Source organism: Bos indicus x Bos taurus, chromosome 3 (assembly GCF_003369695.1).
Source record: "Bos indicus x Bos taurus breed Angus x Brahman F1 hybrid chromosome 3, Bos_hybrid_MaternalHap_v2.0, whole genome shotgun sequence".
Lineage (NCBI taxonomy): Eukaryota > Metazoa > Chordata > Mammalia > Artiodactyla > Bovidae > Bos > Bos indicus x Bos taurus.
The window spans coordinates 27,472,396-27,500,213 of NC_040078.1; the positions used below are offsets into that span (position 1 = coordinate 27,472,396).

At 42.1% G+C, this 27,818-nt stretch overlaps 2 protein-coding genes across 4 annotated transcripts in view; both read right to left on the reverse strand.

Moving 5' to 3' along the window:
* SLC22A15 (solute carrier family 22 member 15) overlaps window positions 1-27,818 on the reverse strand; it is a 104,737-nt gene that overhangs the window by 48,281 nt on the left and 28,638 nt on the right. For all 3 annotated transcript variants that reach the window (XM_027535901.1, XM_027535894.1, XM_027535900.1), the window contains 2 exons: window positions 1,758-1,890; window positions 955-1,119 (listed from right to left, as the gene is read on the reverse strand). In XM_027535901.1, coding sequence (XP_027391702.1) covers window positions 955-1,119; window positions 1,758-1,890 — 298 coding nt within the window. The remainder of the gene's footprint in view (window positions 1-954; window positions 1,120-1,757; window positions 1,891-27,818) is intronic.
* Window positions 3,020-4,921, reverse strand: LOC113888945 (baculoviral IAP repeat-containing protein 2). The gene has a single exon (XM_027535889.1). The coding sequence runs from the start codon at window positions 4,877-4,879 to the stop codon at window positions 3,122-3,124; it is 1,758 nt and encodes a 585-aa protein (XP_027391690.1). The 5' UTR covers window positions 4,880-4,921; the 3' UTR covers window positions 3,020-3,121.

The window sequence follows — 27,818 nt, forward strand, 5'->3', positions numbered from 1 at the left end:
ACTCATTTCTACAGTTGCACAATCAACTTGTTCCCATATTAGTATAAGAACATCTATAGTACTCAATAACATTTAAATGAATGGAAAGCAAAACAAAGTTCTCACTGCAAACCTATAGTCCACAAAGTAGAATCTTAGTGCAATCACCCTCCCAAGACATTAAGTCAAGGATGCTTTTAAAATCATTGATAGTTCTTGAGAAGATGATGGGATGGTTAAAAGTAATACAGAACATGGCCTCCATTTGGAAACTTAAACATCACTAAAGAAATACTACAAGAGTACTACCTGCTGATTTGAAGAGAACAGTAAAAAGGCCTATGAGACAAAGATTTAATAAAATACAATACCAAGGCACTGAAACAGGAGTTTCTAGTATTTCCTCTGCACTAGTTTTCACTTCATGGTAAAAAGCAGTTAACGAATACCTTCAGGCAATCTGTGAGTATAGGGAAAAGGTCACCATCTGTAGGCCCCAGGGGAGACTATCAATAGGGGAATAAAATAAAATACTAATGACTCATTCAAGGCCACACAGAACTCAGGAAAGGAAATCTAGGGATTTCCCTGGCAGTCCCATGATGACAACTATGCTTCCAAGGCAGGGAATGCAGGTTGGATCCCTGCTCAGGGAACTAAGAGCCCATATGGTCAAAAAATTAAAAAAAAAAAAAAAAATCCAGAAAGAAAGCAAATCTAGTATCTGGATCAGATCAGATCAGATCAGTCGCTCAGTCGTGTCCGACTCTTTGCGACCCCATGAATCGCAGCACGCCAGGCCTCCCTGTCCATCACCAACTCCTGGAGTTCATTGAGACTCACGTCCATCGAGTCAGTATTTGGATAGAGCACCCCAAATCTAGATGCATTTTTAGACACGAGGGCTAAGCTGGTTCCTACATAGTTCTCTGGAGCCCCTCCCCATCTCCAAGTAGGCCTGGATTGAAGCAGTACCTGCGAGTGCCCAGTAGGCGGTGCCCACACATTCATTCAGCAGGACAAAGGCCACTAGCGACATCCCTCCATTCATCATGCCCACCAGGAAGCGAGTTACTGCAAAGAACTCATATGAGGGGGAAAAGCCATTTGCGATAGCAAACAAGATGTCAAGAGCAAAACCTAGAAAGAGAAGAACAGTATGCAATAATCCAGAGGCAAAACACACTTGATGAATGCAATATATATGTTAATTTGTAAAGATAAATCTTTGTGAATTTAAATTTTCTAAGCTATGGTTTGTATTTAAATCAGTTTCTCTTAAAGATTATCAAGAAAAACTGAGGTTTTCTTTGTTACAAGTTGATTTCTGTCCTCATGTGCAGTTTTCAACTATTCCCAATAATGCTGAAAATTGAAAATTCCTAGCTCATACTCAGCTTGTCAAGTGAACTATGCTGAGTCCTGTGGAGCTCATCTGCATGAATCAACATACAAGATATAAGGAAATGGATATAAGGAAATGGACTAGCAAACCGCCTCAATATTTGTTCTCTGTAGAAGCATGGCATGAATTGGGACCCACAGCTTGCAGAAGGCACCACTAGGAAATGCTTATAATGCAGATACCTGGCCTTTCTCAGGTGTGCTTTAAAATGCTTGGCCAGAAGCACCTGGCTTCTCACCAGTGAAATAAAAATCAGTTCTGGGTCCACACAGCAATTCCCTGAGAAACTTAAGAAAATGGTCTCCTTACTATTTCTCTGGGAACCTTAGGAAAATAACTTCTCTTATTCAGTTCATGAACACTAACAGATTACCTGTGAGATAGACTTTTTTCCTTCCGAAGCGATCAGAGAGTTGACCAAAAGTGATAACTCCCACAAACACACCACTGAAGAAAAAAGAGCTTGCTGCACTCACTTTGTAAGATCTGTTGGCAATTAAAAACCACTAGAGGAAGAAAAAAAAACAGAGACGTTTAAGTCACAGAAAAGACAGATGGATGGAGTTAGCTATTTTAAAAAAGCAAATGTACAACAAAAACTTGTATACTAGAATTTCTCCACTGCATTACCACTATTCACCAGAATTCAACAGAACATCCATCCAGGACAACACCCAAGGAGATTCTGTCTTCAGAAACCCCAGAAATTGTCATTGTAATCTGCTCCCACAGTAGTCTATAAACGTGCTGTTACAGCACTGAACACAGTACAGTATGTAATAGCTAATTACTTACCCGTCTGTTGACTATGTCCTCACTCCAAGTCCCTGCATTTTTAGTCCCTGAATACAGGAAGAGCTGTATGCCATTAGTTTCCATTTCTCTGACACCTAACATACTATATGACATATATGAGGCCAAAAACGAACGGTCCTTTTCTCCAATAAATTAATGGGCTTTAAATCCCTTGAGTATTTTCCTTGAAAAATGATCTATACAATATGATTGGGCTTCCCAGGTGGCTCACTGCTAAAGAATCCTGCAATGCAGAAGACTTGAGTTTGATCCCTAGGTCAGAAAGATTCCCCAGAGGAGGAACCGGTAACACACTCTAGTATTCTTACCTGGGAAATCCCATGGGCAGAGGAGACTGGTGGAGTCCACAGAGTCGCAAAGAGTTGGACATGACTTCGCAATTAAATAAAAACAAACCATATGATACAGTGATTCCACTTCTGAGTATACAATACAAAAGAACTGAAAGCAGGGATTCAAACAGGTATTTGTGTGCTAAGGTTCATAGCAGCATTAGTTACAACACCCAAAAGGTGGAATGAACCCTAATGTTCATTCACAGATGAACGGATAAACAAAATGTGGTATATACATCCAATGGAATATTATACAGCCTTAAAAAGGAATGAAATTCTAGCAAGCTACAACATGGATGAACTCTGACTTTATGCTAAGTGAAACAAACAGACAAAAAGAAAACATATTGTGTGATTACATTTATGAGTGTGACACTGCAATTTATAATAAGAAATATATATTTGGTTTTTAACCACTGTTCCTATAACATAGCTCTTGAAGCCCTTGTAATTTCCTATGTAAGAATTACAGGGCTATCTTTTTTTTTTTTTTAAGGAGTCAGTAATTCCTTTTTTTACTTCAAACAACTTCAGACAATATTTTAAAGATTTTTATACATAAGCTAACATACAGCTTATTTTTCTTTTATGAGAGAAATGTACGAACAGTACCCTTAATTATACCTCTGCAAATAGGGCATTTTCTTAGAGAAGGGGCACATTCCTGGCATACTACCAGATGACCACAAGGAATGAATACAATAGAAACTTCTTTGTCCATACACACTTTACAAGTTCTTTCTTCTTGCAGCCTTCTCAACTGCTCTTCCAGGGACAGACCTGAAACATCTGTTGGAATATACTTCATATTCTTTTCCACAAACAAGTTCTTATATAATGTAGGGTCAATTTCCTTAAGACAGTTTTTGAAGATGTTGGCAGCACTATTTCCTTTAACTAAAACGGTATCAATCAGTTCTCTTGCTTGTAAAGGTATCTGTGTTTTTTGCTTAATAATATCATGCTCCTGTTTATTAATTACATTGGCCTTTAAAAGATTATCCAGGATAGGAAGCACACACGTCAACTGTTGAAAGAGAGCCATTCTATTCCTCCGAAGTAATGACAAATCATCTGATGCTGTTTCTTCAGTTTGTCTTTCCTTCTCTTCCTCCTTTTCTTCTTCTCTTTTCTCATCTTCAGCATTAAGAAGTGCCGACACAATATCATTAACTGTTTTGTAATTCTCTCCAGTTGTTAGGATTTTACTCTGAACTGTCCGCTTTACCAGGCTTCTACTAAAGCCCATTTCCAAGGCAGCTTTAACCACAGGTGTATTCATCATGACTGCATCGTCTGAAGAACTTTCTCCAGGTCCAAAATGAACAATTGGTGGATCAGCATTTTCATCTCCAGAAGTATTTGCAGTTGACAAGAGCTGTTCAAGAAGATGAGGATATCTGGCTTGAATCTCACTAACAAACTCCTGCCCTTTCATTCGTATCAAGAACTCACACCTTGGAAACCATTTGGCGTGTTCTACCCATGGGTCATCTCCAGATTCCCAACACCTTAAGCCACCATCACAACAAAAGCACTTGACATCGTCGTTGCGACCTACATAATAGAAACCAGCACTTGCAAGCTGCTCGGGCTGAACTGATACAGTAGATGGCCAGTACATAAATGTTCTCAGGCGAGCTGCATGTGTCTGCATACTCAAATTTGAAATGCTGAACCTCAGCGTTTCCAGAGAATTTTCCAAAAATGGACAGCTGGGAAAATGTTTCTGGTGTTCTAACATGGCATCATCCTTTGGTTCCCAGTTATTTAGCGTCCCACCACAGGCAAAGCAGGCTACCCTGTCTCCAGGTCCTATATAATAAAAGCCAGCTCTTGCCAATTCTGATGGTGACAGAAAGGTTAATGGCCACATTTGATAAGTAAGAAATCTCGCTTCTTCAGTACTCATGGCATAACTGTAGGGGTTAGTCCTCAATGGGGAAAAGTCTTCGACTGCTCGAGAATTAATAGGGTTTGGTGAAAGGTTGGAATAAGAACCACTGAATGATCTACCATGTTCCAAAGTGGGTGATAATGAGTGCGTAAAACTGTTTCTCATTGGAGAAGAAGCATTCTTAGAAGTAGATTCCAGACTAGTAACAGAAACTAGATTCTGAATAAAGCTACAGCTCGGATACAGTTGTTTATGCTTCTCAATAGGATTGTCTCCTTGTTTCCAGTTATCCAGCATCAGGCCACAACAGAAGCATTTGACCTTGTCATTCACACCAGTGTAATAAAAACCAGCACGAGCAAGACTCCTTTCTGAGACAGGAACACCGGCGGGGAAAGTTGAATATGTAGACATTCGGTAGAGCTCACATGAAAAGTCGTATGTCATTTTTTGTTTGTTGCCAATCGTCCAATTTGACAAGACTGTGCTGTCTTCCATCACACTCTTGATTTTTACTTTTTGACAGCAAAAATCCTTTACATGAAATTTTTCTTCTCTTCACATTAGTTTTTTTTTTTTTTTTTCACCATTAAAAAAGAATCAAATGATAGGCTCCTACTTACATAAAATTCACTACACCTTCTTTACTGGATTTACATCTGAATTTACACTCAGGCAGGATGACTCTATCTCCTATATTATCAAAATACTATTTAATACTCTTTAGGACTATATTAACTCAAGTACTATCTCTGTTCACTATTTGGTATAATACTAAGCAGACTGAAAGAAGTTGAGACACTTTTGAAAATATGTTTAACACTCCTTGATTTTTCAAGGAAGTTTATATTCCCAAAATTCTAAACAAAGACACAATACTTATGCCTTTAATTTGCTTTTGGTTACAAATCACATAGCCTGGATATCAAGCCAATTAATGGCCATCCTATAAGAGAAAAAAAACTATATGCAGACTTTTTTCCCTCCAAGCACTCTTAATATATTTTTTATTAAAAAAATCTTTTATTCTAGTAAACAATAAGTCTTCATATGGTCACATTATCTAAAGGCTAATTTCACATAGCTTATCATCATAGTATTTACTTAAGAAAGTTAAAGTAGCTTCAGTTAACAATTTTGGAGGATGTCAACACCTACAAGCATTGTTGAACCTATATCTGTTATACTGTGTACGATGTTAAAACTCACAAGCCACTAACTCATCTTTGTTAATACTGTCTATATTTGTTTTCATTTCCTGCAGCATCATTATGTTGTCTTTCTTCCTAACTTTGCATACCACTTTATAATATTTGGTCAACTGAAGGTATTGCCTCCATAAACTAGTTAACCATAAGGTTTCTACAGCAGAACCTTTTTACATAACTTGTCTTTCATTTAAGAATCATGCATCTACAATATCACTCATTTTGTATTTAAAGGTAAATCAAGTTTATCAAGATACAGCTTGACTGTTCTAGTATTATCACAAATGCCTAACAAGATCTTATCACCAACACTGCTTATGCATAATATGCCAGTAATTAAGTCTACTAGCCTTGTTTCTGAAAACCCTTCATATTTTAAAAGTATAAGTCATACACAAAATTACACTCCGCAGAATTCAAACGATATCCCTTTATAAAGTTTCTGGGTGTCCATAATGGGATTTATTACTGCAGGGGAAAAAATGAGGGGAAAAAAGTAGATTCTTCAGGGCTGTAAATCGCGGGGCCGGCGCAGCAGACGCGGAAACTGCTCAGCCGCCCGGAGCCTCCTCAGACCCTTGAACGCGACGCCGGCAGAAGGGGGCGGCCGGGTGGCTGGGCTCCAGCGCGCCACAGGCTCCCCGCCCGCGCGAGGCCCACGCCGACAGGTCTATCTTTAAAAAAAAAAAAACTTTTTATATGATTTTGGGGTAGAGCCAATTAACAATGTTGTGTCAATTTCAAGTGAACAGCAAAGGGACTCAGTCACACATGTACACATACCTATTCTCCCCTCCCCTCCAGGCTGTCAGGTAACACTGAACAGAGCTCCACGTGCTGTACAGTAGGTTCCTGTTGGTTACCCGTTTTAAATATAGCAGTGTGTACACGTCCATTCCAAACTCCCTAACTCTCCCCTCAGGGGGTATATTTTTTTATAAGATTTATTTTTCCAGTTCCTGAAAAAGCTTCAGAGCAATAAAGCTAAAACAGGTGTCTTTTATCATTTGTAACAAGCCCCTTTCAATCACACCGAGCTTATTATGTTAATGAGGTGACTCTTGGAAAGCCTCATAGATAGGGGCTGGTTGTCAGGGGAGCCAACCATGTAAAGAGGGTTGGAACTTTCAGCCCCTCCCTCCAGGCCTCTGGGCAGGGGAGAGCGATTGGAGGTTGAATCAACTGCCAATGGCCAAAGGCTTAATCAATCATGCCTTCATAATGAAGCTGCCAAAAAATCCAAAAAGATGTGGTCTGGAGAGCTTCCAGGTCACTGAACTTGTGCTGGTACTGGGAGGGCAGTTGAGCTCTGAGGGTGTGGAAGCTCTGTTCTCTTCCATCCGTCTACACCTTGCCCTGTGCACCTCTTCTACCTGGCTGTTCTGGAGTTACAGCTTTTTATAATAAATCAGTAGTCTAGTAAATAAAATGTTTGAGTTCTGGGAAATTCCCTAGCAAATTAATCCAACCAAAGGAGGAGGTAAGAGGACCCTCTGATTTACAATCAGCTTATCAGAAGCACAGGAAATAGCCTGAACTTGTGACTGGTGTCTGAAGGGGGCAGAGGGGGCAGTCCTGTGGGATGGAACCCTGACCTGTGAGACCTGATGTTAACTCAGGTAGATGGTATCAGACCTGAACCAAACTGTAGTACACCCTGCTGGTATGGCAGAACAGCCTGATGTGGGAACCCCACCCTGCCCCCTAACTCCCACCCACACGTATCTGTTGGCAGAAGTGTCTGAAGGGAAGTAGCTGCCAGTAGAGGAGATACTGGAGGAGTGTTTTTCCTTCACCTGGACTAATCAAATCCCCAGAGACAAAGCAGCATAGTGGTTACCAGGGGCTGGGAGAGTGAGGATTACCTGTTAGTTTGGGATAATGACAGAGTTGTTGAGGTGGATAGTGGTGATGTTTGCACAAAGATGTGAATGTATTTAATGTCCCTCGACTGTACACTTTAAAATGACATGCTTTATGCTATGTATGTTTTACCACAATAAAAAAGAATCCCTGGAGTACTGTGTGTCTTAGTTGTTCAGTCGTGTCTGACTCTTTGTGACCTATGGACTGTAGCCCCCCAGGCTCCTCTGTCCATGGGATTTCCCAGGCAAGAATACTGGAGTGGGTTGCCATTTCCTTCTCCAAGGGATCTTCCCAACCCAGGGACTGAACCTGGGTCTCCTGCATTGCAGGCAGATTCTTTACCATTAGGGAAACTTACAAGCTCAAAGAGAAAGCAATCACCTTCTACTTAAAATGCCATTATCTTTAGACCTAGCTAGTGACGTGTTACGGTGACCTTTGCTAACAGAGATGAAAGCCAACCTGTGTCTCAGATGTGACCTCAGAGAACCAAGAGACTGCTCATCTCTCCCCTCCACAGCCCCTTTCCTGGGCTCAGCAAAGACAAGTTTAACAAAGCCCCTTCTCAAAAACTTGCATGGAGACACCTCTTACTTGTCCCTTTTCTATCCTTCAAACTGCTCCTGTCCCACGCTTTGACAATCAGTTGTTATGGCCCAAAGCACATCTAACTCCTCTCCTTCTCTTGTATTTCCTGCAGGACCAGATGGATAAAGATCTTGACAAGACATCTTTAGGCAACAACAACACACACAAACATTTAGGCACTGGAAAATAAACAAGGATGAAGCCCCTCACTAATTCTGTGCTTTACTACTTCTGAGTTCTTCTGTCCTTCACATGCAGTTCTTAACAAGATTAATTAACTATTTTCCTAGCCCTTCATGGATTAGAAATAATAATCTAGGCTGCTACTGCCCTTAAAAATAGTAATCAGGCAGTTACTGCTCTTGGTGGCAGTCGTAATTTAAATAAGAGAGTGATGGAAGATCTATGACCAAAAACTGAACTATACTCCAGGTTTTTTTTCATCCCAGTATTTAATAAGTATTTGATTAATTTTTACTAGAGGTTAATAATGGAGAAGGCAATGGCACCCCACTACAGTACTCTTGCCTGGAAAATCCCATGGACAGAGGAGCCTGATAGACTGAAGTCCATGGGGTCGCTAAGAGTCGGACACGACTGAGCGAATCCACTTTCACTTTTCACTTTCATGCATTGGAGAGGAAATGGCAACCCACTCCAGTGTTCTTGCTTGGAGAATCCCAGGGACAGGGAGCCTGGTGGGCTGCCGTCTATGGGGTCACACAGAGTCGGACACGACTGAAGTGACTTAGCATAGCATAGAGGTTAATAAAACTATACTAAACACTGGGAATACAGATGCAAATGAGCTAGACTTGGTCCCTGCCCTCATGGAGTGCAAGTTCTAGTAGAGTGAGACATTAAACAAGTAAACATATAGGGATAGGCTGGAAGAAAATCTCTTTAAATAAGGTATCCAGGAAGGCTTCTCTGGGGAGGTGACATTTGTGACCTGGATGATGAGGAAGTGATCAACACCAAAAAGCTGTTTGGGGAACATGAGGATAAGTGTAATGGACATAAGGTCCTTGAAGACTTGTCAGAGTGCCTTTTGCAGGGTGGGATGTAATGAGACCAGAGAGCTGTGCAGGCATCAGGTCATGCAGGCCCTTGAGTCACAGTAAAGAGCTGGGATTTTAGTCCAGGGCACAGGGAAGACGTTGCACTCCTGGACTTACATTTCTAAAGCTCAGCATTCACACTTAGAGAATATAATACGACAGGAAAAGTGGGAGCAGGGAACCTCCTACAATAGTCCAGGAGATGATGTGGCTTGGATGAAAGCAAGAATGATGGAATTACATGAATCACGTGAACATGGAGGGATCTTGAAGGCAAAACTAGCAGGACTTGTTGATGAGTGAGATGTGGAGCGGGGAGGAGAGAAAGGGAGAGTGAAGGATTTAACCCAAGTTTTTAACTTTAGCCATGCAGGAGATGGTGGTGACATTTTTTTCATTTTTATTTTTTTATATTGAGGATATATATTTTTTAAATTGGAGGACAACTGCTTTACAATGCTGGGTTAGTTTCTACTGTACAACAATGTGAATCAGCTGTAAGTATGCATATATCCCCTCTCTCTCGAGCCTCCCTCCACTCCCATCCCACCCCTCTAGGTGGTCACGGAGCACGGAGCTGAGCTCCCTGTGTTACACAGAGCTTCTCACTAGATGTGTGTTGCACACCTGGCAGTGGATGCACGTAGGCACTACCCCCTCAGTTCGTCCCACCCTCCCTCCCCGACTATGCCCACAAGTCCGTTGTCTACATCTGTGTCTCTTTCCTGTCCCACAGAGGTTCATCAGTACCAAATGTATGTGTTAATATACAATATTTGTTTTTCTCTGACCTACTTCACTCTGTATAACAGGGTCTAGGTTCATCCACATCACTAATAAATGACCCAACTCATTTCTTTTATGGCTGAGTAATATTCCATTGTATATACGTGGTGGTGACATTTTGAGGTAGAGGAAGCTGCAAAAGGGTTATCAGGTACATAGTGGGAAAGTAAGAGTTCTGTTTAGACACATTTTGAGGATGAGATGGAGACTGAGATGCCTATAAAAACATTCATACTGAAATGCTCATCAAGCATTTGGATGTGTCTTGAGCTCAAGGGAGAGGAAATGAGAGCTTATGAAAAAGAGATGAAGGAGGAGGCTCAGGAGCCCAGTACACGTCCACATTTGGTGGCTGAGTAGAAGAGAACTAAAACTCACTACTAGTAGGGGTCAGTGGAGAAGGCAATGGCAGCCCACTCCAGTACTCTTGCCTGGAAAATCCCACGGATGGAGGAGCCTGGTCGGCTGCAGTCCATGGGGTCGCTAAGAGTCGGACACGACTGAACAAATTCACTTTCATTCTTCACTTTCATGCATTGGAGAAGGAAATGGAAACCCACTCCAGTGTTCTTGCCTGGAGAATCCCAGGGACGGGGGAGCCTGGTGGGCTGCCGTCTATGGGGTCACACAGAGTCGGACACGACTGAAGTGACGCAGCAGCAGCAGCAGCAGCAGCAGCAGCAGCAGTAGGGGGTCAGAGAGAGCAAGAAACAGAGGGGAGGGTGGTGTCACAATCACTACAAGAAGAGACGTGACTGAAGGAGGAAGGGGGTAATCAAGTATATCCAATGTTGCTTTAGAGGTCAAGTTAAGATGAGGACAGGGGTGTGCAGTTATATTTGGAAACAAAATGGACACTTCAAGAACAGCGATTTCAGTAGAGTGCTAAGGGCAGCTGGGTTGGAGAAGGTTGAAGAACTAGACAAGTTTAAGGAACTGCAGGCAGCAGATGTACACAGAATGGGTTCCATGAGTTTTGCTGTGAAGAAGAGTAAGGAAACAGGACAGTATTTGGACAGGTAGATGGGGGTCAGAGATAACTGGTGTATTTTTTGACATGTATATGCATTAATGAGAGACAGTAGCGAAGATATCCTTGTAGGAGAAAAGTACTTGGAAAAGCAAGAAAGAAAGGGCTTGAAGGTACAAAGTAGAGAGGGTATGCTCAGTCACATCTGACTCTTTGTGACCCCATGGACTATAGCCCACTAGTCTCCTCTGTCCGTGGGATTCTCCAGGCATGAATACTGGAGTGGGTTGCCATGCCCTCCTCCAGGGATCTTCCAGACTCAGGGACGGAACCCACATCTCTTCATGTCTCCTGCACTGGCAGACAGGTTCTTTACCACTGGCGCCACCTTCAGGAGAAACAAACCAGGAAAAGCAAGAAGGAAGGGTCTTGATGGCACAAAGTAGAGAAGGGAGCCTTTCACAGACGGGAGGAACTTCCAATGCAAATGGGAGGAAGACAGAACGTGGATTCAGAAGCAGGCAGTAAAGGGACCTTGCTGGATTGCTTCAGTTCTTTTTCACTGAAATATCAAGTGAGGTTGACGGCTGAAGGGAGTGTGAGCGGAGGGGGAGCTTAAAGTTTAAGGAGGAAGAAGGCAGGCCCTTCTCAGAAGGGGACATGGCCCATTCAAAGGAAATGTCACAGGGCACGGTGAATGCACACTCGAGTTCTAGGCGGGGAGGAGTCAAGGTGTTTCCCAGAAGTATTACACAGGGAACGAGGCACCAGGAAGTTGTGGGGATTTGCAAAGGACTGTTTACTATAATAACAAAATCTATGCTGAGAAAAGGAGAAAAGGAAGACATAGCGGGATGGTGGGTGGCGAAATAATGTCCCACCTTCAGGAAATCCCCTACTTCTTTAATTCCTCTGTACTTTCCGTTCTTGCTCTTACTGAACTTTGATTGTCCACAGAGGAAATTCACCCACTGAACCAGGTCCCTCTCAACTGGAGGCTGCTTTTCCTTTTTACCCAAGGACCTGAGAACCTGAGGTGTGAGCAGATAACCAAACTCCAAAATTATCAGCTTGTCTGAAGACCACATCATTAGACTGTGTAACCTACTAGCTTTTGGGGGCACAGAATCTAGCCTGTTTTAAAACAGCCATTCTTCTTTTCTTTCACAGGAAGAGAATGCTTAGCTGGGCATATGGCTCCCCAGAAGAAAGGCTAAATTTCCCAATCTCCCTGACAATCAGGATGGCCACACTATCAAGTTCTGCACAATAAACATAATTGGAAGCATCACGTCGCTGTGTCCAGGAAATGGTCTCAAGAGATGGCTGATCTATCCTCTGTCTCTTCTTTATTTCCACTAATCTACTTAGAATGTCTATTTGAAAGCTAGATCTCTTAAAAAAAAAAAAAAGAGGAGAGTTACCATATTATCCCCGGAGAAGGCAATGGCACCCCACTCCAGTACTCTTGCCTGGAAAATCCCATGGACGGAGGAGCCTGGTGGGCTGCAGTCCATGCTAAGGGTCGGACACGACTGAGCGACTGAGTGACTTCACTTTTCACTTTCATGCATTGGAGAAAGAAATGGCAACCCACTCCACTGTTCTTGCCTAGAGAATTCCAGGGACGGGGGAGCCTGGTGGGCTGCTGTCTATGGGGTCACACAGAGTCAGACACGACTGAAGCGACTTAGCAGCAGCAGCAACCATATTATTTCACAATCCCACTCGTGGGTATATATCTGGAGAAAACCATAATTTGAAGACACATGTACCCCAGTGTTCACTGCAGCACTATTTACAATAACCAAGACATGGAAGCAACCTAAATGTCCATTGACAGATGAATAGATAAAGGAAATGTGTTATATAAATACAATGGAATATTACTCAACCATAAGAAAGAATGAAATAATGTCATTTGCAGCAACATGGATGGACCCAGAGATGATCATACCAAGTGAAGTCAAACAGAGAAAGACAAATGCCATATGATGTCACTTATATGTGGAATCTAAAAAAAAAAAAAAAAAAAAGATACAAATGAACTTATTTACAGAACAGAAATAGATCCACATACATAGAAAACAAACTTATGGTTACCAAAGGGGAAGAAGAAGTGTTAGTCACTCAATCGTATACAAATCTTTGCGACTCCATGGATTGTAGCCCACCAGGCTCCTCTGTCCATGGGATTTTCCAGGCAAAAATACTGGAGTAGGTTGCCATGACCTTTTCCAGGGGATCTTTCTGAACCAGGGATAAAACCCGGGTCTCCCACATTGCAGGCAGATTCTTTACTGTTTGAGCTGCCAGGGAAGGGGGAGGGATAAATTAGGAAGATGGGATTAACATATATACACTACTGTATATGAAACAGATAACCAACAAGGACCCACTGTATAACACAGGGAATGCTACTCAACATTTTGTTATAAGGGAAAATAATCTAAAAAAGATCTTCCCAACCTGGAGATCAAACCCATGTCTCTTATGCCTCCTACACTGGCAGGGGGTTCTTTACCAGTAGCACCACCTAGAAAGCCCATATATATGTGTGTATATATAAAACTGAATCACTGTGCGGTATTCCTGAAACTAACACAACAGTGTAAATCAACTATAATTTAAAAATTAAAAATTAAAAAGGTAACGTGTGTATGCAAAAAAGAAGAAAAAGAAAAGAAAGCGGGCGCTCTACCTGAATCCATGATGAAGAGGGTCACATGTTAGTGATGGTGAGGTCAAAAGCTGAACCCCTGACAACACTGTGGTAGAGCTGAGGCACTGCATGTTTTTAAGCTTTCCAGATGATTCTCACAGGCAATTGGGTTAAGAATCCCCTAACCCACTCATCTGGACCATGTCATCCTCAACAACAGCATCACCCCTATAAACTCTTGGTTATGCACATTCCAGTCTCAGACCACCTTTCCCCAGACTTCCACCCACTTCCTCCAGTGCCCCTACTCCAAGCATTCTTCAACCTCTTCAAGACCTCCAGTTAACCAAGTACTTCAGGAAGCACGGCCTGAGTGATCAAAAAAAAATGAAGTGATGTTAAGAAACTCTGATTTAAGGATCTGTAAGGAATGAGTAAATACATTTTAAAGCTTCACACAAAATGACTACAAGTTTTGGAATTTGAAGGAGAAATTCTGTTTTGTGAAAAATTAATTTATTTTGGATGTATGGACAATCGTTCTGTGATAGAATTCTCAACTTACAAGGAATGCATAGGGGGACAATTTTCAGGTTGAAAAATGAATCAAATATTAAATATTAGCTTGGTTTATTAGAGAAGAAAGGGCTGTATGTGTCACAGGCTATATCCCTTCTCTTACAACGGCCAATAAAAAACAAGTGCAACCAGGTCTTGTTAACACCCTGGTGTTCAAACACGTGCTTTTATGTCTTTCAGATGCTTGGTGTTTGTTTTGGTGCTTTCATGCCTTTAAAATCTGGCCTGCAAGTTTAGCTTTGATTATCCTGCACTTCAATTCTGCTGTTCTGTTTATATGGCCAAGAGGTTCAGACTTGCATTGATCAGTTTTGCACTTAATCAATAAGGAAAGACCAACATGACTGCTCCATCACCAACTATTCTGTGAACCATATTTGCAGAACTTCTCAAACTCATCAAAAAGGCTGTAATACTAACCTTCCAGCCACCAGACAGCTATCAGATTGGATGGCAGTTTTAGGAAGACATGGCCCAAGGGATGTTTCACCAGGAAATTTCAAATTCTAATTCTCAGCCTGCTAGTTCTAATTGTCAAAGTAATTTCTAGTAATTTTTATTCAGGTTAATGCCAGCTGGACTAATGCATCTTCCTACATCTCTGGAAAACAGTTAGGAACCTATAGAAAAATTGAAAAGCACTGCCCGATTTTTAAAAAGCAAATTAGAGAATGTGACGACTGGAACCTGGAAGACCCACTGACAAATCTAGGTGAACTAGGGATGGCCGACTCGGGAATGCCAAGGCACGTACTTAGGATAGTGTGTTTACAAGTCAGTTTCCCACACTCCCTGTCCCCTGAACTTACGCAATTTTGGTTTGAATGTTTTGTCCTGTTTTCAATATTAAAACCTTTCCAAATATAGTTTACATGCTTATCACATACCTACTATATAATCTAAAGAGTTTTATTTTGTCAAAGCGCAGACAAAATACACTGGGAGAGTGATCCTCACAGCATTTGAGAAAATTTATCAGGAGATGACCTATTTTTCCAGTTTTATTTATTTGTTTATTTATTTTCGGCTGTGCTGGGTCTGTGTTGCTGAGCAGTCTTTCTCTAGCTGTGGAGAGCGGGGGCACCTTTTAGCTGTGATGCTTGCTTTCTCGTTGCACTGGCTTCTCTTGCGGAGCACAGGCTCTGGCATGCTCGGGCTTCAGTAGTTGCAGTAGCGGGCCCAGCAGTTGCTCCGGGGCTCTAGAGCACAGGCTCCGTGGTTGCGGCTCCCGGGCTCTAGAGCACAGGCTCAGTGGTTGCGGCACACGGGCTTACCTGCTCTATGGCAGGCAGGATCTTCCCAGATCAGGGCTTGAACCCATGTTTCCTACACTGGCAGGCGGATTCTTTACCACCGACCAAAGAGGTCACCCACCAAGTTAGACTAAATTACTAGGTTATTTTCTTGCCCTTTGGTCAATACTTAGTACCAAGGCAAAACCCAAACCAGGGTATCAGAAACTAAACTATAAGAAACCTAAATATGATGACTGTGACATTCTTGAAAAATGTGTTCTTTATGAGGCTTTAAATTTTAAAAATCATAAATTTATAAGTCACTCAAACCCTTAATTGGCTAGAGATTATAAGTGATGACTCTCCTCTCATTTTTAATGACAAGCCAAATTCTAAAGCTACAGAATATTCCTTTCTATACTAATTCATTTCAAATTGAAAAATCACTTGCAAATTGAAAAGGCAGGAAATCTACTTTTCTTTTATCATACAGAAAAGGAAGAATGTAAAATTAAGATATTTTCAGTTCATCAGTTTGACCTATCTATTTTTATTTCATAACCAACATCTGTATTTCTGTTCATATGCTTACCACCATCACTATATTGAGTTAAGTTAATAACACTGTATTTTCAAAAAGGATTTAAGGGGCCTGGCATTAACAGCACTGGTACAATCATTCACTCATCTAAAGAAAGCAGACCTGAGAGAAAATTGGGCACAATTGGGAATAGGCACCAACAGCAGGTGCCTTGAAAGGAACAAAAATATGGTAAATATGGGTTTGAGTATGGGGCCAGGTGGCATGCAAGGCCTTCCAGCTCTCAAAGAGGGTAAAAAGGCAGGAAAACAGAAGTGAAGAGTTGAGACAGTAACCACTGAATGGGTATTAAGGAAGCATCTGGGAGGTTTTTTGTTTAATATTAGGATTCTTACTGATTAGAGACTGAGAATGGCACCTTTCAAAAAGGGATAAAGTATAAGTGTATGTCAAGAAAAGTTGAACTAATATTTACATACAGAGTGGATAAATGGTGAGGTCCTACTGTATACGGCACAGGGAACTATATTCAATATCCTGTGAAAAACCATAATGGAAAAGAATGTAAAGGAGAATATGTATATTCTCCTTCATATTGAATCACTTTGCTGTACAGCTGAAATTAACACAACTTTGTAAATCAACTATATTTCAAGAAAATAATTTTTTTTAATTGATTTGGCTGCACTTCAAAGAATGGAAGAATGATAGTAAGCATAGGTATGGAAAGACCTGTCAAGGTCACTGCAGTGGTCTAGGCCAGTCTGGACAAGGTGGAGACCTCAGAGAAGAGAACAGGTTCAAGCTGGAAATACTTAGGCTGACTCATCCGTGAACAAGTATTATCTGATACCATTAGCATGGATGAGATCAACCTCAAATTGAATGGAACTAGAGATAAGTTTTAAAGGTGGTAACAAAATATGTTTTAAGAAATTCCCTTGAAATCATCAAACCTTATGCCTTAAGGGACCATCACAAAGCAAATCAATCGTGTTTTTTTGACATGGCAGAAATATAATTGCAAAAACTAAATTATTCCTTTAAAATGGATTGCATGCTTACATAATCCTAAAAACAAAATTAATATGAGTAATAAAAATATATATCAAAGACATGTCACAGACATACAGATCAATGGAACAGAATGACACCCCAGAAATAAATCCACATGTATATGGTCAGGTAATTTACAAAAAAGGAACCAAGAATGTTTTATGGGGAAAGGACAGTCTCTTCCATAAATGATGTTGAGAAAACCAGATACAAAAGAATGAAACTGGACCTCTATCTTACAACATATACAAAGATTAAAAAAAAAAATCAAAACAGATTAAAGACTTGAACACAAGACCTGAAACCATAGAACTCTTAGAAGAAAACAGGGTTAATAAGCTCCTGGACATTGATCTTGGTGATGATTTTTTGGATTTGACACCAAAAGCAAAAGTAACCAAAGTAAAAATAAACAAGTTGGACTATATCAAACCAAAAAACTTCTGCATAGCAAAGGAAACAATCAACAAAATGAAAAGCAACATACTGGACAGGAGAAATTATTTGCAAAGCATATATCTGATAAAGGGTTAATATCCAGAATATATAATAACTCATACAACCTAATAGCAAAACCCCCAAACAATCCAATTAAAAACTGGGCAGACAATCTGCCAAATTTCCAAAGAAGACAGATAGACGGCCAATGGGTATATTAAAAGGTGCTCAGCATCACTAATCATCAGAGAAACGCAAATCAAACCACAATGAGGTATCATCTTATACCTGTTGGAAAGGCTGTTATCAAAAGGACAAGAAACAAGTGCTGGTGAGGATGTGAAGAAAAGGGAGCCCTTATGCACTGTTGGTGGGAATGTAAACTGGTACAGTCACTGTGGAGAACAGTATGGTGGTTCTTCAAAAAATTAAAATCAGTACTGCCATATGACCCAGTAATTCTACTTCTAAGTATTTTTCTGAAGAAAGTGAAAACACTAGCTAGAAATCCCACGGAGAAAGGAGCCTGGCAGGCTACGGTCCATGGGGTCACAAGAGTCAGACACGACTTAGTGACTAAACCACCACCAACTAGAAATGACACAGGCACCCTCATATTCACTGTAGCATTATTATAATAGCTAAGGTATGGAAACAACCTAATATTCATCAATAAAGAAAATCTGAGATATATATATGTGTGTGTGTGTGTGTGAATATTATTTAGTTACGAGAAAGAAGGAAATTCTGCTATTTGCAACAACAGGATGGGACCTGAAGGTGTTATGCTAAGTGAAGTAAGTCAGACAGAAAAAGACAGATAGACAAATACTGTATGATCTCATTTATATGAAGACTCTAAAACAGAAAAAAAAGCTCATAGGTACAGAGATCAAATTAGTGGCTGCAGAGAGGGCAGAGGAGGGGGGTACAAAATGCGTGAAGGGAGTCAAAAAGCTCAAACTTCCAGTTATAAAATAGGTAAGTCATGGGACTTACTAATATAATATAATCATGTAATATACAGCATGATGTCTATAGTTAATGCTAGACAGCATATTTGAAAGTTGCTGAGAACAGATCTTAAAAATTCTCATCACAAGAAACAAATTTTTTTATAACTATATATGGTGAGGGATGCAAGCTAGACTTATTGTGGTTGTCTTTTCACAATATTATTGCACAAATATTGAATCATTACATTGTACACTTGAAACTACTATAATGTTGAAGGTCAATTATACCTCAATTAAAAAAGATGTATCAAATGGGGTATGCTGCTTACAACTAGATAATGAGTAACCATCCAACTTTTATATAATATTTTCCTCTAATCTCAAATAACCACATTTTAAAATAGGTATTTGCTATTTCCATTTTATAGATGACCCAACTGCAGCTCAGACACAATCTTATTAGAGAGGGCAATGGATTATAGTCCTAATGCCAAGACACCTGCCTCAAAATCTTCCTTGAGCATTATATGCTCAAATTACTTACAAGTTTTAGAATTCTGGAGCTAACTAGTGATAAAATGGTGTATTTGAGCGTGTTAAACGACAAGCACAGAGATTACAACATGCTGGGTGAAAGCTATTTTTTAGCATGTGTTCCACTCAGGAAACTATGGAAAAAATGAACTGATCATTAGAAGGAATACTAGAAATAAGCAGGTCATTGTGGCTTAGGGTAACAGCACCAGGGGCTGGCAGAAAGGAGAGGGAAAAGGTAGAAGGAAGATGGCATGTCAAATTTGGAGTGGAGGTTCTGTGGCCTGGCTACTTGGGAAATGATAAGAAGGCTGGGAGTGAGGAGATAGGAATAACTCGTTTTAAAATCAACTTCCAAGTTGGTTTTGTTTATTCATTTATTTTTTTAAGAGTAGATTTAGCTCGTTCTATAGTGCATGTTTTAAATACAGATCCTTAATAAAATTTCTAACTTTTAACTGAACTTTTATCCTTTACACACTGTCTGACATCCTGGTATAGCCTCAGGGATACAAACAAACCATCCCCAGGTTGCTTTCTTGTCTTCCCTCCTCTGAATAGTGCTGTGCTGCCTTAACCTTCCTCACTGGCCTAGAATGCGATTATAAGAGAGATTTCTTAAATTGGTTACACACATTAGGAAGACTTTAGAGCAAGAAGGATCTTTAGACACACAACCAGCCTCTGCTCGGAGCGACTTCTCGTTGGCTGTCACTGTCACGAGTTTGTCCGCCTCTGCAGCAGTTTCCTCCTGTGACCTGAGCTGCCCCTTTCCCCCACTAATGTCTGGTGACATTTCATGAAACAAGGGTTGAGAAACGTGCTGTAACCACAGACCACTCTAATGGAAGGGGCGGCGCATGGTAAACAAAAGCCCTTTCTCCTAAGCTTTCTGGAGCGTGGGTCATGTACCTCCCCGAGGAGGCTGTGACCTTCCGGTCCTCCTTGCTTTGGCCATCAGTGGATGAATGACTCTGCATTAGCCACACATGAATAATGCAGGACTGAGAATTGCAGGTGCCCAGGGAGGGCACAGCTCCCCAAAGAAAACAAACATTACTCACTCCACTGTTGCCGAGAAGCCTGCCACCTTAGAGAAACTGACTACCCTTAGAATGGGCTGTGCCCCTGCCTCGTGTACCCACCCCCAACCCCACCTGGTCTCCTGGTGGGCTCCTATTCATCTTTCCTCCTCTCCTGGGAAGTCCTGCCTGACTTGTAGGAACAGGGCTGACCACTCTAGCCCTTCTGCCATCTCCTTCCTATTTTTGCTTCTGTTCCATAGGGTCGCAAAGAGTCAGACATGACTGAAGCAACTCAGCACGTGATGGATGTGTGGTGAGTTACCGGTTTACTTGTCTTTCTCCTATGATGCTGTGAGTCTCCTAAGTGCATAGTTATATCATCCCATGTGCTTAACTGACAGTACCAGCACAAATTAAGTATCTGATGCATTATCTATATAATAGGAGTTTGTATACACTATTTCATAAATGTTATAGTCTTATAGGCATCTTCATATACACTATCTCAAAGTCATGACTTCAAGCATCAAGTTGTAAGTTGATGGACAAGTGGGGAACCACCTAGCTTGTCATCATTTCCTTGGAGCCACTGAATGAATGGCTTTCTTGTACGAGAAAAGATTTGGTGTATGAGACAGATTTGGGATTTGAGGGGTTTTCTTTTCTCCTAGCACCAATCTGACACATGGAACATTCTGGTTTCAGCTTAGCCCTACATCAATGAGAAAGAAAGCTAAGGAGAAATGTAAGTATGGCAGTGTACTGGAAACCTGGCTGAAAAAGCTGTCAAGGCAAAATCTGCCACTGAAACATCTACTTCCCAATGCCCGAGGGACTGAAGCAGTACGGCCCTGAACGCACTTTCCCTGGTCCACAGATACCCCTCTGAGAGGAGCACAAGGATCACACAGCCGTAAGAACAGTGCCATATGTAATACACAGAACATCAACGAGCCAACAAGCCAGGCAGGGGCCTAAGCAGGACAGAGAGAGGGACTCAAGCCCCTCTCCCCACCACCTGGCTGCTGTGTCCCTTTCAAAAGGCACACTCACTCACTAGCCCAGAGGAGATCACTAGTCCAATGTAGCCTTTCCCAGAAAGGAAAATGAACCCATGGCTACTTGGGGACACAGCCTGCCTGACCATAAAGAAAAACTAAGACTAAAGCAGCTTCCATGGGCTGACTGGGTGGCCAAACAAGACTGGGCGGCCAAACAAGACTGGGCACATGTTACTGATTGAGCTCCTGTCACCCAAAGTCCTGCTTTGGTGAAACCAAGTCAGACATCGTATTAAAAAGCAGAGACATCACTTTGCTGACAAAGGTCCATAGAGTCAAAGCTATGTTTTTTCCAGTAATGTATGGATGTGAGAGCTGGACCATAAAGAAGAGCACCGAGGAACTGAGGCTGTGAACTGTGGTGCTGGAGAAGACTCTTGAGAGTCCCTTGGACTGCAAGGAGATCAAACCAGTCAATTCTAAAGGGAATCAACCCTGAATATTCACTGGAAGGACTGATGCTGAAGCTCCAATACTTTGGCCACCTAATGCGAAGAGCTGACTCACTGGAAAAGACTGATGCTCGTAAAGACTGAAGGCAGGAGGAGAAGGGGGCAAAGGATGAGATGATTGGATGGCATTGCTGACTCAATGGACATGAGTTTGAGCAAACTCTGGGAGATAGTGAAGGACAGGGAAGCCTGGTGTGGTGCAGTCCATGGGGTCACAAAGAGTTGGACACAACCTAGCAACTGAACAACAAAGAAGTCAGATTACCAGCACCACAGCCCCACCCAGACTGGCTCCTCACTTGTCAGTATTTCCAGGCTGTGGGGCTGAATCAGACAGTGGCTTCCCCTGCACCACTATAGCACATCCCCCAGGGCTCAGCTGAGAAAAATTCTGAACCGTTCTGGTAACAATTTTAACCAAACTTCAGCACTCCGCTGTCCTGTATATCCCACAAAAATATAATATTTACGGCTCTGTACACAGGAAAATCTCCCTTCAGTAGAAAGTCAGGTCCTCAGGGGCCTCCTGTGATTAGGGAGTGCTTGGACAGGGTAGTTCAGGAACAGTTTCATGGTGATTAACTAACTTGCTTCATTTCAATGTAGTTGTCACTCTGAATTACCACTTAATGGGTGAAGTGTGTAGCCGATAACAATCAGTAGTACAGGCGTAAGGAAGCAAGACATTAAAAAAAAATTAGCCCCTAAAGCAATTATTGCAGTGAATTTTTCCAATAGTTTTAACACTCTGTCTTTTGACCCCAGGGTATGGCTTGGGGAAAATATATTAATCTCCAGATAATAATCAGTCAATTTCAGTTCTTCAATATCTACAATGATATTAAAGATTCCAACCGTACTCTTTTTGGTGGCAAACATTAATTAAGCATGATAATTGTGTGTCTCCGTGATATTTGGTGCTTTCTGAATGAGTCAGAGCTCGGGGAATAATTTGAATACAGCAGACAGCAATTTGCTACATAAATTCACCCCAATGGCTATTAGCTCATTTTAAAGTAGTCAAGACTCCTAGATTAGAGGGGGGTTTTTTTGCATTAATACCAAGTTAATCACATCTACATAACCTTTTATTCACCCTTCCTCAAAATCCTCCATGAATAACTTCTGCAAAGCCTGACCTGAATGTAATAAGGGTAGGAGTCTTCAAGTGCGTGTTTATAAGACAATCTCCTTAAACTCGAGTTCTGCAGACTCTACCTTGGTATTTATTTTCAAGTATTTTATATGAAAAGACAAAAAGACTTTATACTTTTTCACATTTTTATTTACTTATTTATTTGGCTGAGCTATAGGTATCAGTTGAGGCACACGGGATGTTTGTTCTTTGTTGCAGCATGCAGGATCTTTAGTTGCAGCATGTGGGGTCTAGTTCCCTGACCAGGGATTGAACTGTGGGGGACTGCATTGGAAACCCAGAGTCTTAGCTACTGGACTTAGCCCACCAAAGAAGTCCCTCTACTTGCTTTTTAAACTCTCATTTTATACCAAATAATTTCAATATGTGCTACATATTGTCTACAAACACAGATTGTATACCAAGGATATTTACCAACTTACTGGCAAAGTTTGGGTGCTGCTTTTAAGATTATCACTTTGGAGTTTCGGAAGAATAACTGAAAAACTAGAGTAGTAATCAAAACTAAAGTAATGCTAAAGAGGGAAACTAAGATCCCACATGCCAAGCAGCAGTCAAGGAAAAAAAAGTAATGTTAAGCCTTTATGTGGAGTGCTTGGCTGGGGTTGCACTCCACCACTGTAACTATGGATGAACCTCGCGTGAGTGCAGAGAGCAGCAGTTTCTAAAGGATACTGGCTGAAGAGCGGCCGCCACCGCCATCCCTCCTGGCACCGCTGCCTCCTGATCATCATCTCATCATTCTGCCCCTGCTGCTGTTGCTCCGCTGACTCTAGTCATGCTGGTAGAGGAGGCAAGAACACTGGACACCACCCACACCACCTGCTCCTGTTCCAAAACTTGGAACACCACCTGACTAGGGCTGCGGTGCCCAAGGCAAAAGTGGAGCATGTGAACCCACAGGGAACTCACACACTCTGAGGGCTGGAGATGAGGGTGCATGGGGGACACTTTCTTTGGATCTCGAAATAAATGACTTCAGGGAAAACAGGAGATTCTGCACTAAAAATACGCAGCAAACATGCCTCATCTTGGTACTGCGTGGACACATGCAAAGAGACGGGGTGACCCTATGAACACCAGGGCAGCAGGCGCTGAGTTCTGAGCATGCGGGTGAATGGCAGAGCGGCACAGGAGTTGTTGCTCATTTTATTTGATTCTTCATGATTTTTTGTTAGATCAGGACACCTGTAAGTTTACTGGGGCTTGACAATTATGAAAGCTGAATGGAATCATTACTACTTCTGTAGTACTTGTGTGATGTTTGTGTGGGACCACTCGCCAGGCTCCTCATGAACTAGATATAAATATCTTGATAGCCACATCACTTTAGAGAAGACCAGACCATGGCAGATTCCTAAGTGGGTGACTCCCTGCCTCTGTCACATGCCACTGGAGAAAGACCACAGAAATCAGTGGCCACACACCTCCACTCACCACTGGACACTAAGTCGTCCTGCTACTCTGAACCTGTGCACTCTTATATTTTTAATTTGCCAGCCACAATACAAACATTACAATTGTTTGCTCTCTCCCCTAGAATTTACTCTGTCAGAGGCAGCTGGGGGAGATGAGAATCTACTTTGCTTTCAGTCCAACCTGTGTGCACCATGTGCGATCCCCCACGGTCCCCCTGCGAGTCTTCTCTCTCAACGCCCCACACACCCACACTCCCGCCCCTCCTCCCAGACAGAGCCAAGTGCTTGCCCTGCTCACCACTGCCTGTGGCACTGGCAGGGCTGGCTGGTGGCGGCTGAGCGTTGGGCCCTGGACTCTGCTTCCCTTCAATGCAACAGCACAGCACCCAGCTCTTTCCAATATTGAGATGTCAACTGAGATGCCATTCAAAAACGAAAGGCTTCTGTTTTGTAAGGAAAAAAAAAAAAGGAGTCTGAAGATCACTGGTACAATGGGAAGAATATGGGCTGGCTCACTGAGTCCCCAGATGAGTGGCTTATTAAAAAGGGCTAATTTAAAAAACTGTCTTCATGTCAGTTGTTGAATCCACAGGGTGGGGCTGTTGGCAGGAGTAAACAAGCAGCTCACAGGGAAGGCTCCTGGGAGAGAGCCTCTCCCACGACACGGCCCTGGAAGGTAGTCAGGGTTATCTGCCTCTTGACTCCCGTCTACCTACTAAACCCTGTAAGACGCGTCATCTCACCCACAAACTCCCTGCGAAGTATGAACAGTCTTGCTGCAGCTGAGGAGCCTTGGGGACAGTGGACTTCTGTCTCACTGTGGGGCCAGAGACGCCACCTGTGCTCCATCACCACGGCGGGCAGGCCACAGCCACCCTTGGAAGCATCACAAACTCACACAGGCTGGGAGCATACGTTGAGCATCTGAGATGCTCTCAGAGAATTCCTCCTAAACCATGACCCCACCGTCTCCACGGAACATCCCCTGGGAATCACACAGAGAGGTATATTCGTACCAACAAGCTATGCAGCTGGCTAGATCTCCTGCCTCCCCCCCTCCCCCAATAGTTCTGGAACACCAGGTGGAGACTGAAGGTCACTTTCTGCACAGGGGATGTTTGTGCCTTGAGACACATTTCTGAGGTAGAGTACTGTTCTGACCTTCTGACAGCTTGGCAACAGCATGGGAACAAATATATGCTTCGGTTGGGAAGATCCCCTGGAGAAGGAAATGGCAACCCACTCCAGTACTCTTGCCTGGAAAATTCCGTGGACTGAGGAGCCTGGCAGGCTACTGTCTATGGGGTCGCAAAGAGTCAGACACGATTGAGCAACTTTACTTCACTTCACTTCATACCATGGTGGAAAGTATTGTGTATCTATAAATCTACAATGATATACATATAAGCAGGATGGATAATGATATATGCTAGTATGTACATCTCCGTGGAGTTACATAGGTGGGAATGGGAAAGAGGGCAGGTGAGTAACCAGGGAGAGGGAGAGAGGGCAGGGAAGAAAGAATGAAAAAGGGAAAGACACGTGGAGATACACACAGAGAGACACAGAGACATCAGAGAAAGAGACTGAAAGACAAGTTAGAGACAGCCAGTGAGACAGAGACACAGACAAAGGCAGAGATGAAGAAATGGTATAAGTACAGAGAGACAGAAACTGGGATGGGAAAGGTGGGGATAGACAGGGGCTCAGAAAGACAAAATGACAGAGACAGAGGGATACAGGGAACAGGAGAGAGAAAAGGAGAAGGGAGGGAAGGAAAGCAGGAAGCAGAGAGAGTTACAGTATGACAAAGACAGATGGCAGGAGAGAGAACGACTCACAGACACAAGCGGTGATAAGAGGGACCTGAGGCTATCACGGGAAGGTAAGGTAAAGGGCCATCTCAGTCAGCTCTTTATCTCCTCTTTCTCCAAGCTGCTCTAAAGACCTTCAGCACTTTGCTAGGGAAGATATTTAATTCCATTTCTCCTGCATCTACCAACTTTCTGTCTTGGGAATAGTAGCCCTCTGGGGTCCCTTCCCTTCTTATTCAGTCTCTAGTCAAGTTGTGCTATAGGTGAGCTTCCCAAGAGCCAAGGTGCCAGCACAGGAGGCCAGCTGTTGACTAAGTGCCCACTGCTGCTGTCTTAGAGGATACGGTCTAACAGTACTCTCCTTCTTCACATCAAGGCTTCCTCTGGCATCAGGCATGCAGTAGTTGCTCAATGACATTTGCTAAGAATGGTGTCCCTCAAGTGATATCTAAAAGGACTCCTAATTACAGGTTTCCTAAGTATTAATTTAATTTAATTCCACTGAAATTTGTTGCATGTCTACGATGCTGAAGCATGGCGTCACTGTGTCATCTAATTTACTTTAAAGTATTAAGCACATTCAGCGGGATGTTATGCATCAGTATTACTTAGGTCAAGCTTTCACCCTGGTACCACGAGCATTCTCATCAAGGTTGCATTGTCCAGTGCTGGTCAGCTGGCCTTCTCTTCAGAAAGCCCATTCTCCATCATTGTCTCTATCAACAAAGGGTGCTTTGCTTATTCTTGATTAAAATAGTGGCCTGCTGACTAGCAATGATGAGTATAAAAAATGGGCCATCCCTAGTGAAATTAGACAGTGAAGATACACAGATTAGCTCAACATATTTGAAAGATACTCACTAACTTTCCATGAATTTTTCAGATAACCCAGTATGTTTTGTACTCTATAGAGGTGATGCCTAGGTTAAAACCCCTGCTTGGTCCTGAGCCAATATGAGCTCTGGAAAGTTCTCTGTGTTTGAAGCTGTGGGAAGGTGGGTATCTGCACCCTGACTACGGAAAATTGGGGTTTGCCTGTAGTGACCTGCCATGTAAGCAAAGTACAGAACACCTATAAAACCAGAGTTGAGACTTTTAAAGCCTGAAAGAAAGATTATTTTGAACTTCTCTGAGAATAAGAATTGAGTTAATAAGTTAATAAGTACATTTATACCTGTGGTGGAATGTGGTTTGAGATCTACTTTCACTATAATGTGGTTAATGGACTTGTTGGAGAGCAGACTTATGGCTTTCACCCTTTGCAAAATCCTATGGGGGCAATAAATAGAACCAGAGCTTTTTGGAGAAATGCCTAGTCCCACAGTTAGAGTAGGAAGATGCAAAATAAACCCAGACTATCTTGTTATGCCAAAAAATTTTAAAGTGCTCATAAAAGAAAAAAAGTGGGCACATCAAAAGACACAGAATTTTCAGCTCCAGGAAGATGGAGTAAACATAAACTGATTTTGTAATTTATAGGAAAATATATATATTTGGTCATTCAGATGACCAAATGCAGATATATCTGTCACATATATTCGGTCTTCATTCATAGTTCCTGGTTCACAGCTCCCAACCCCTTGGAATTCCTGAGCTTAGCATAAGAGTACCTCAGATATGCACATGACACCACCCTTATGGCAGAAAGTGAAGAGGAACTAAAAAGCCTCTTGATGAAGGTGAAAGAGGAGCGTGAAAAAGTTGCCTTAAAACTCAACATTCAGAAAACGAAGATCATGGTATCTGGTCCCATCACTTCATGGGAAATAGATGGGGAAACAGTGGAAACAGTGTCAGACTTTATATTTTTGGGCTCCAAAATCACTGCAGATGGTGACTGCAGCCACAAAATTAAAAGACGCTTACTCCTTGGAAGAAAAGTTATAACCAACCTAGATAGCATATTGAAAAGCAGAGACATTACTTTGCCAACAAAGGTCCGTCTAGTCAAGGCTATGGTTTTTCCAGTGGTCATGTATG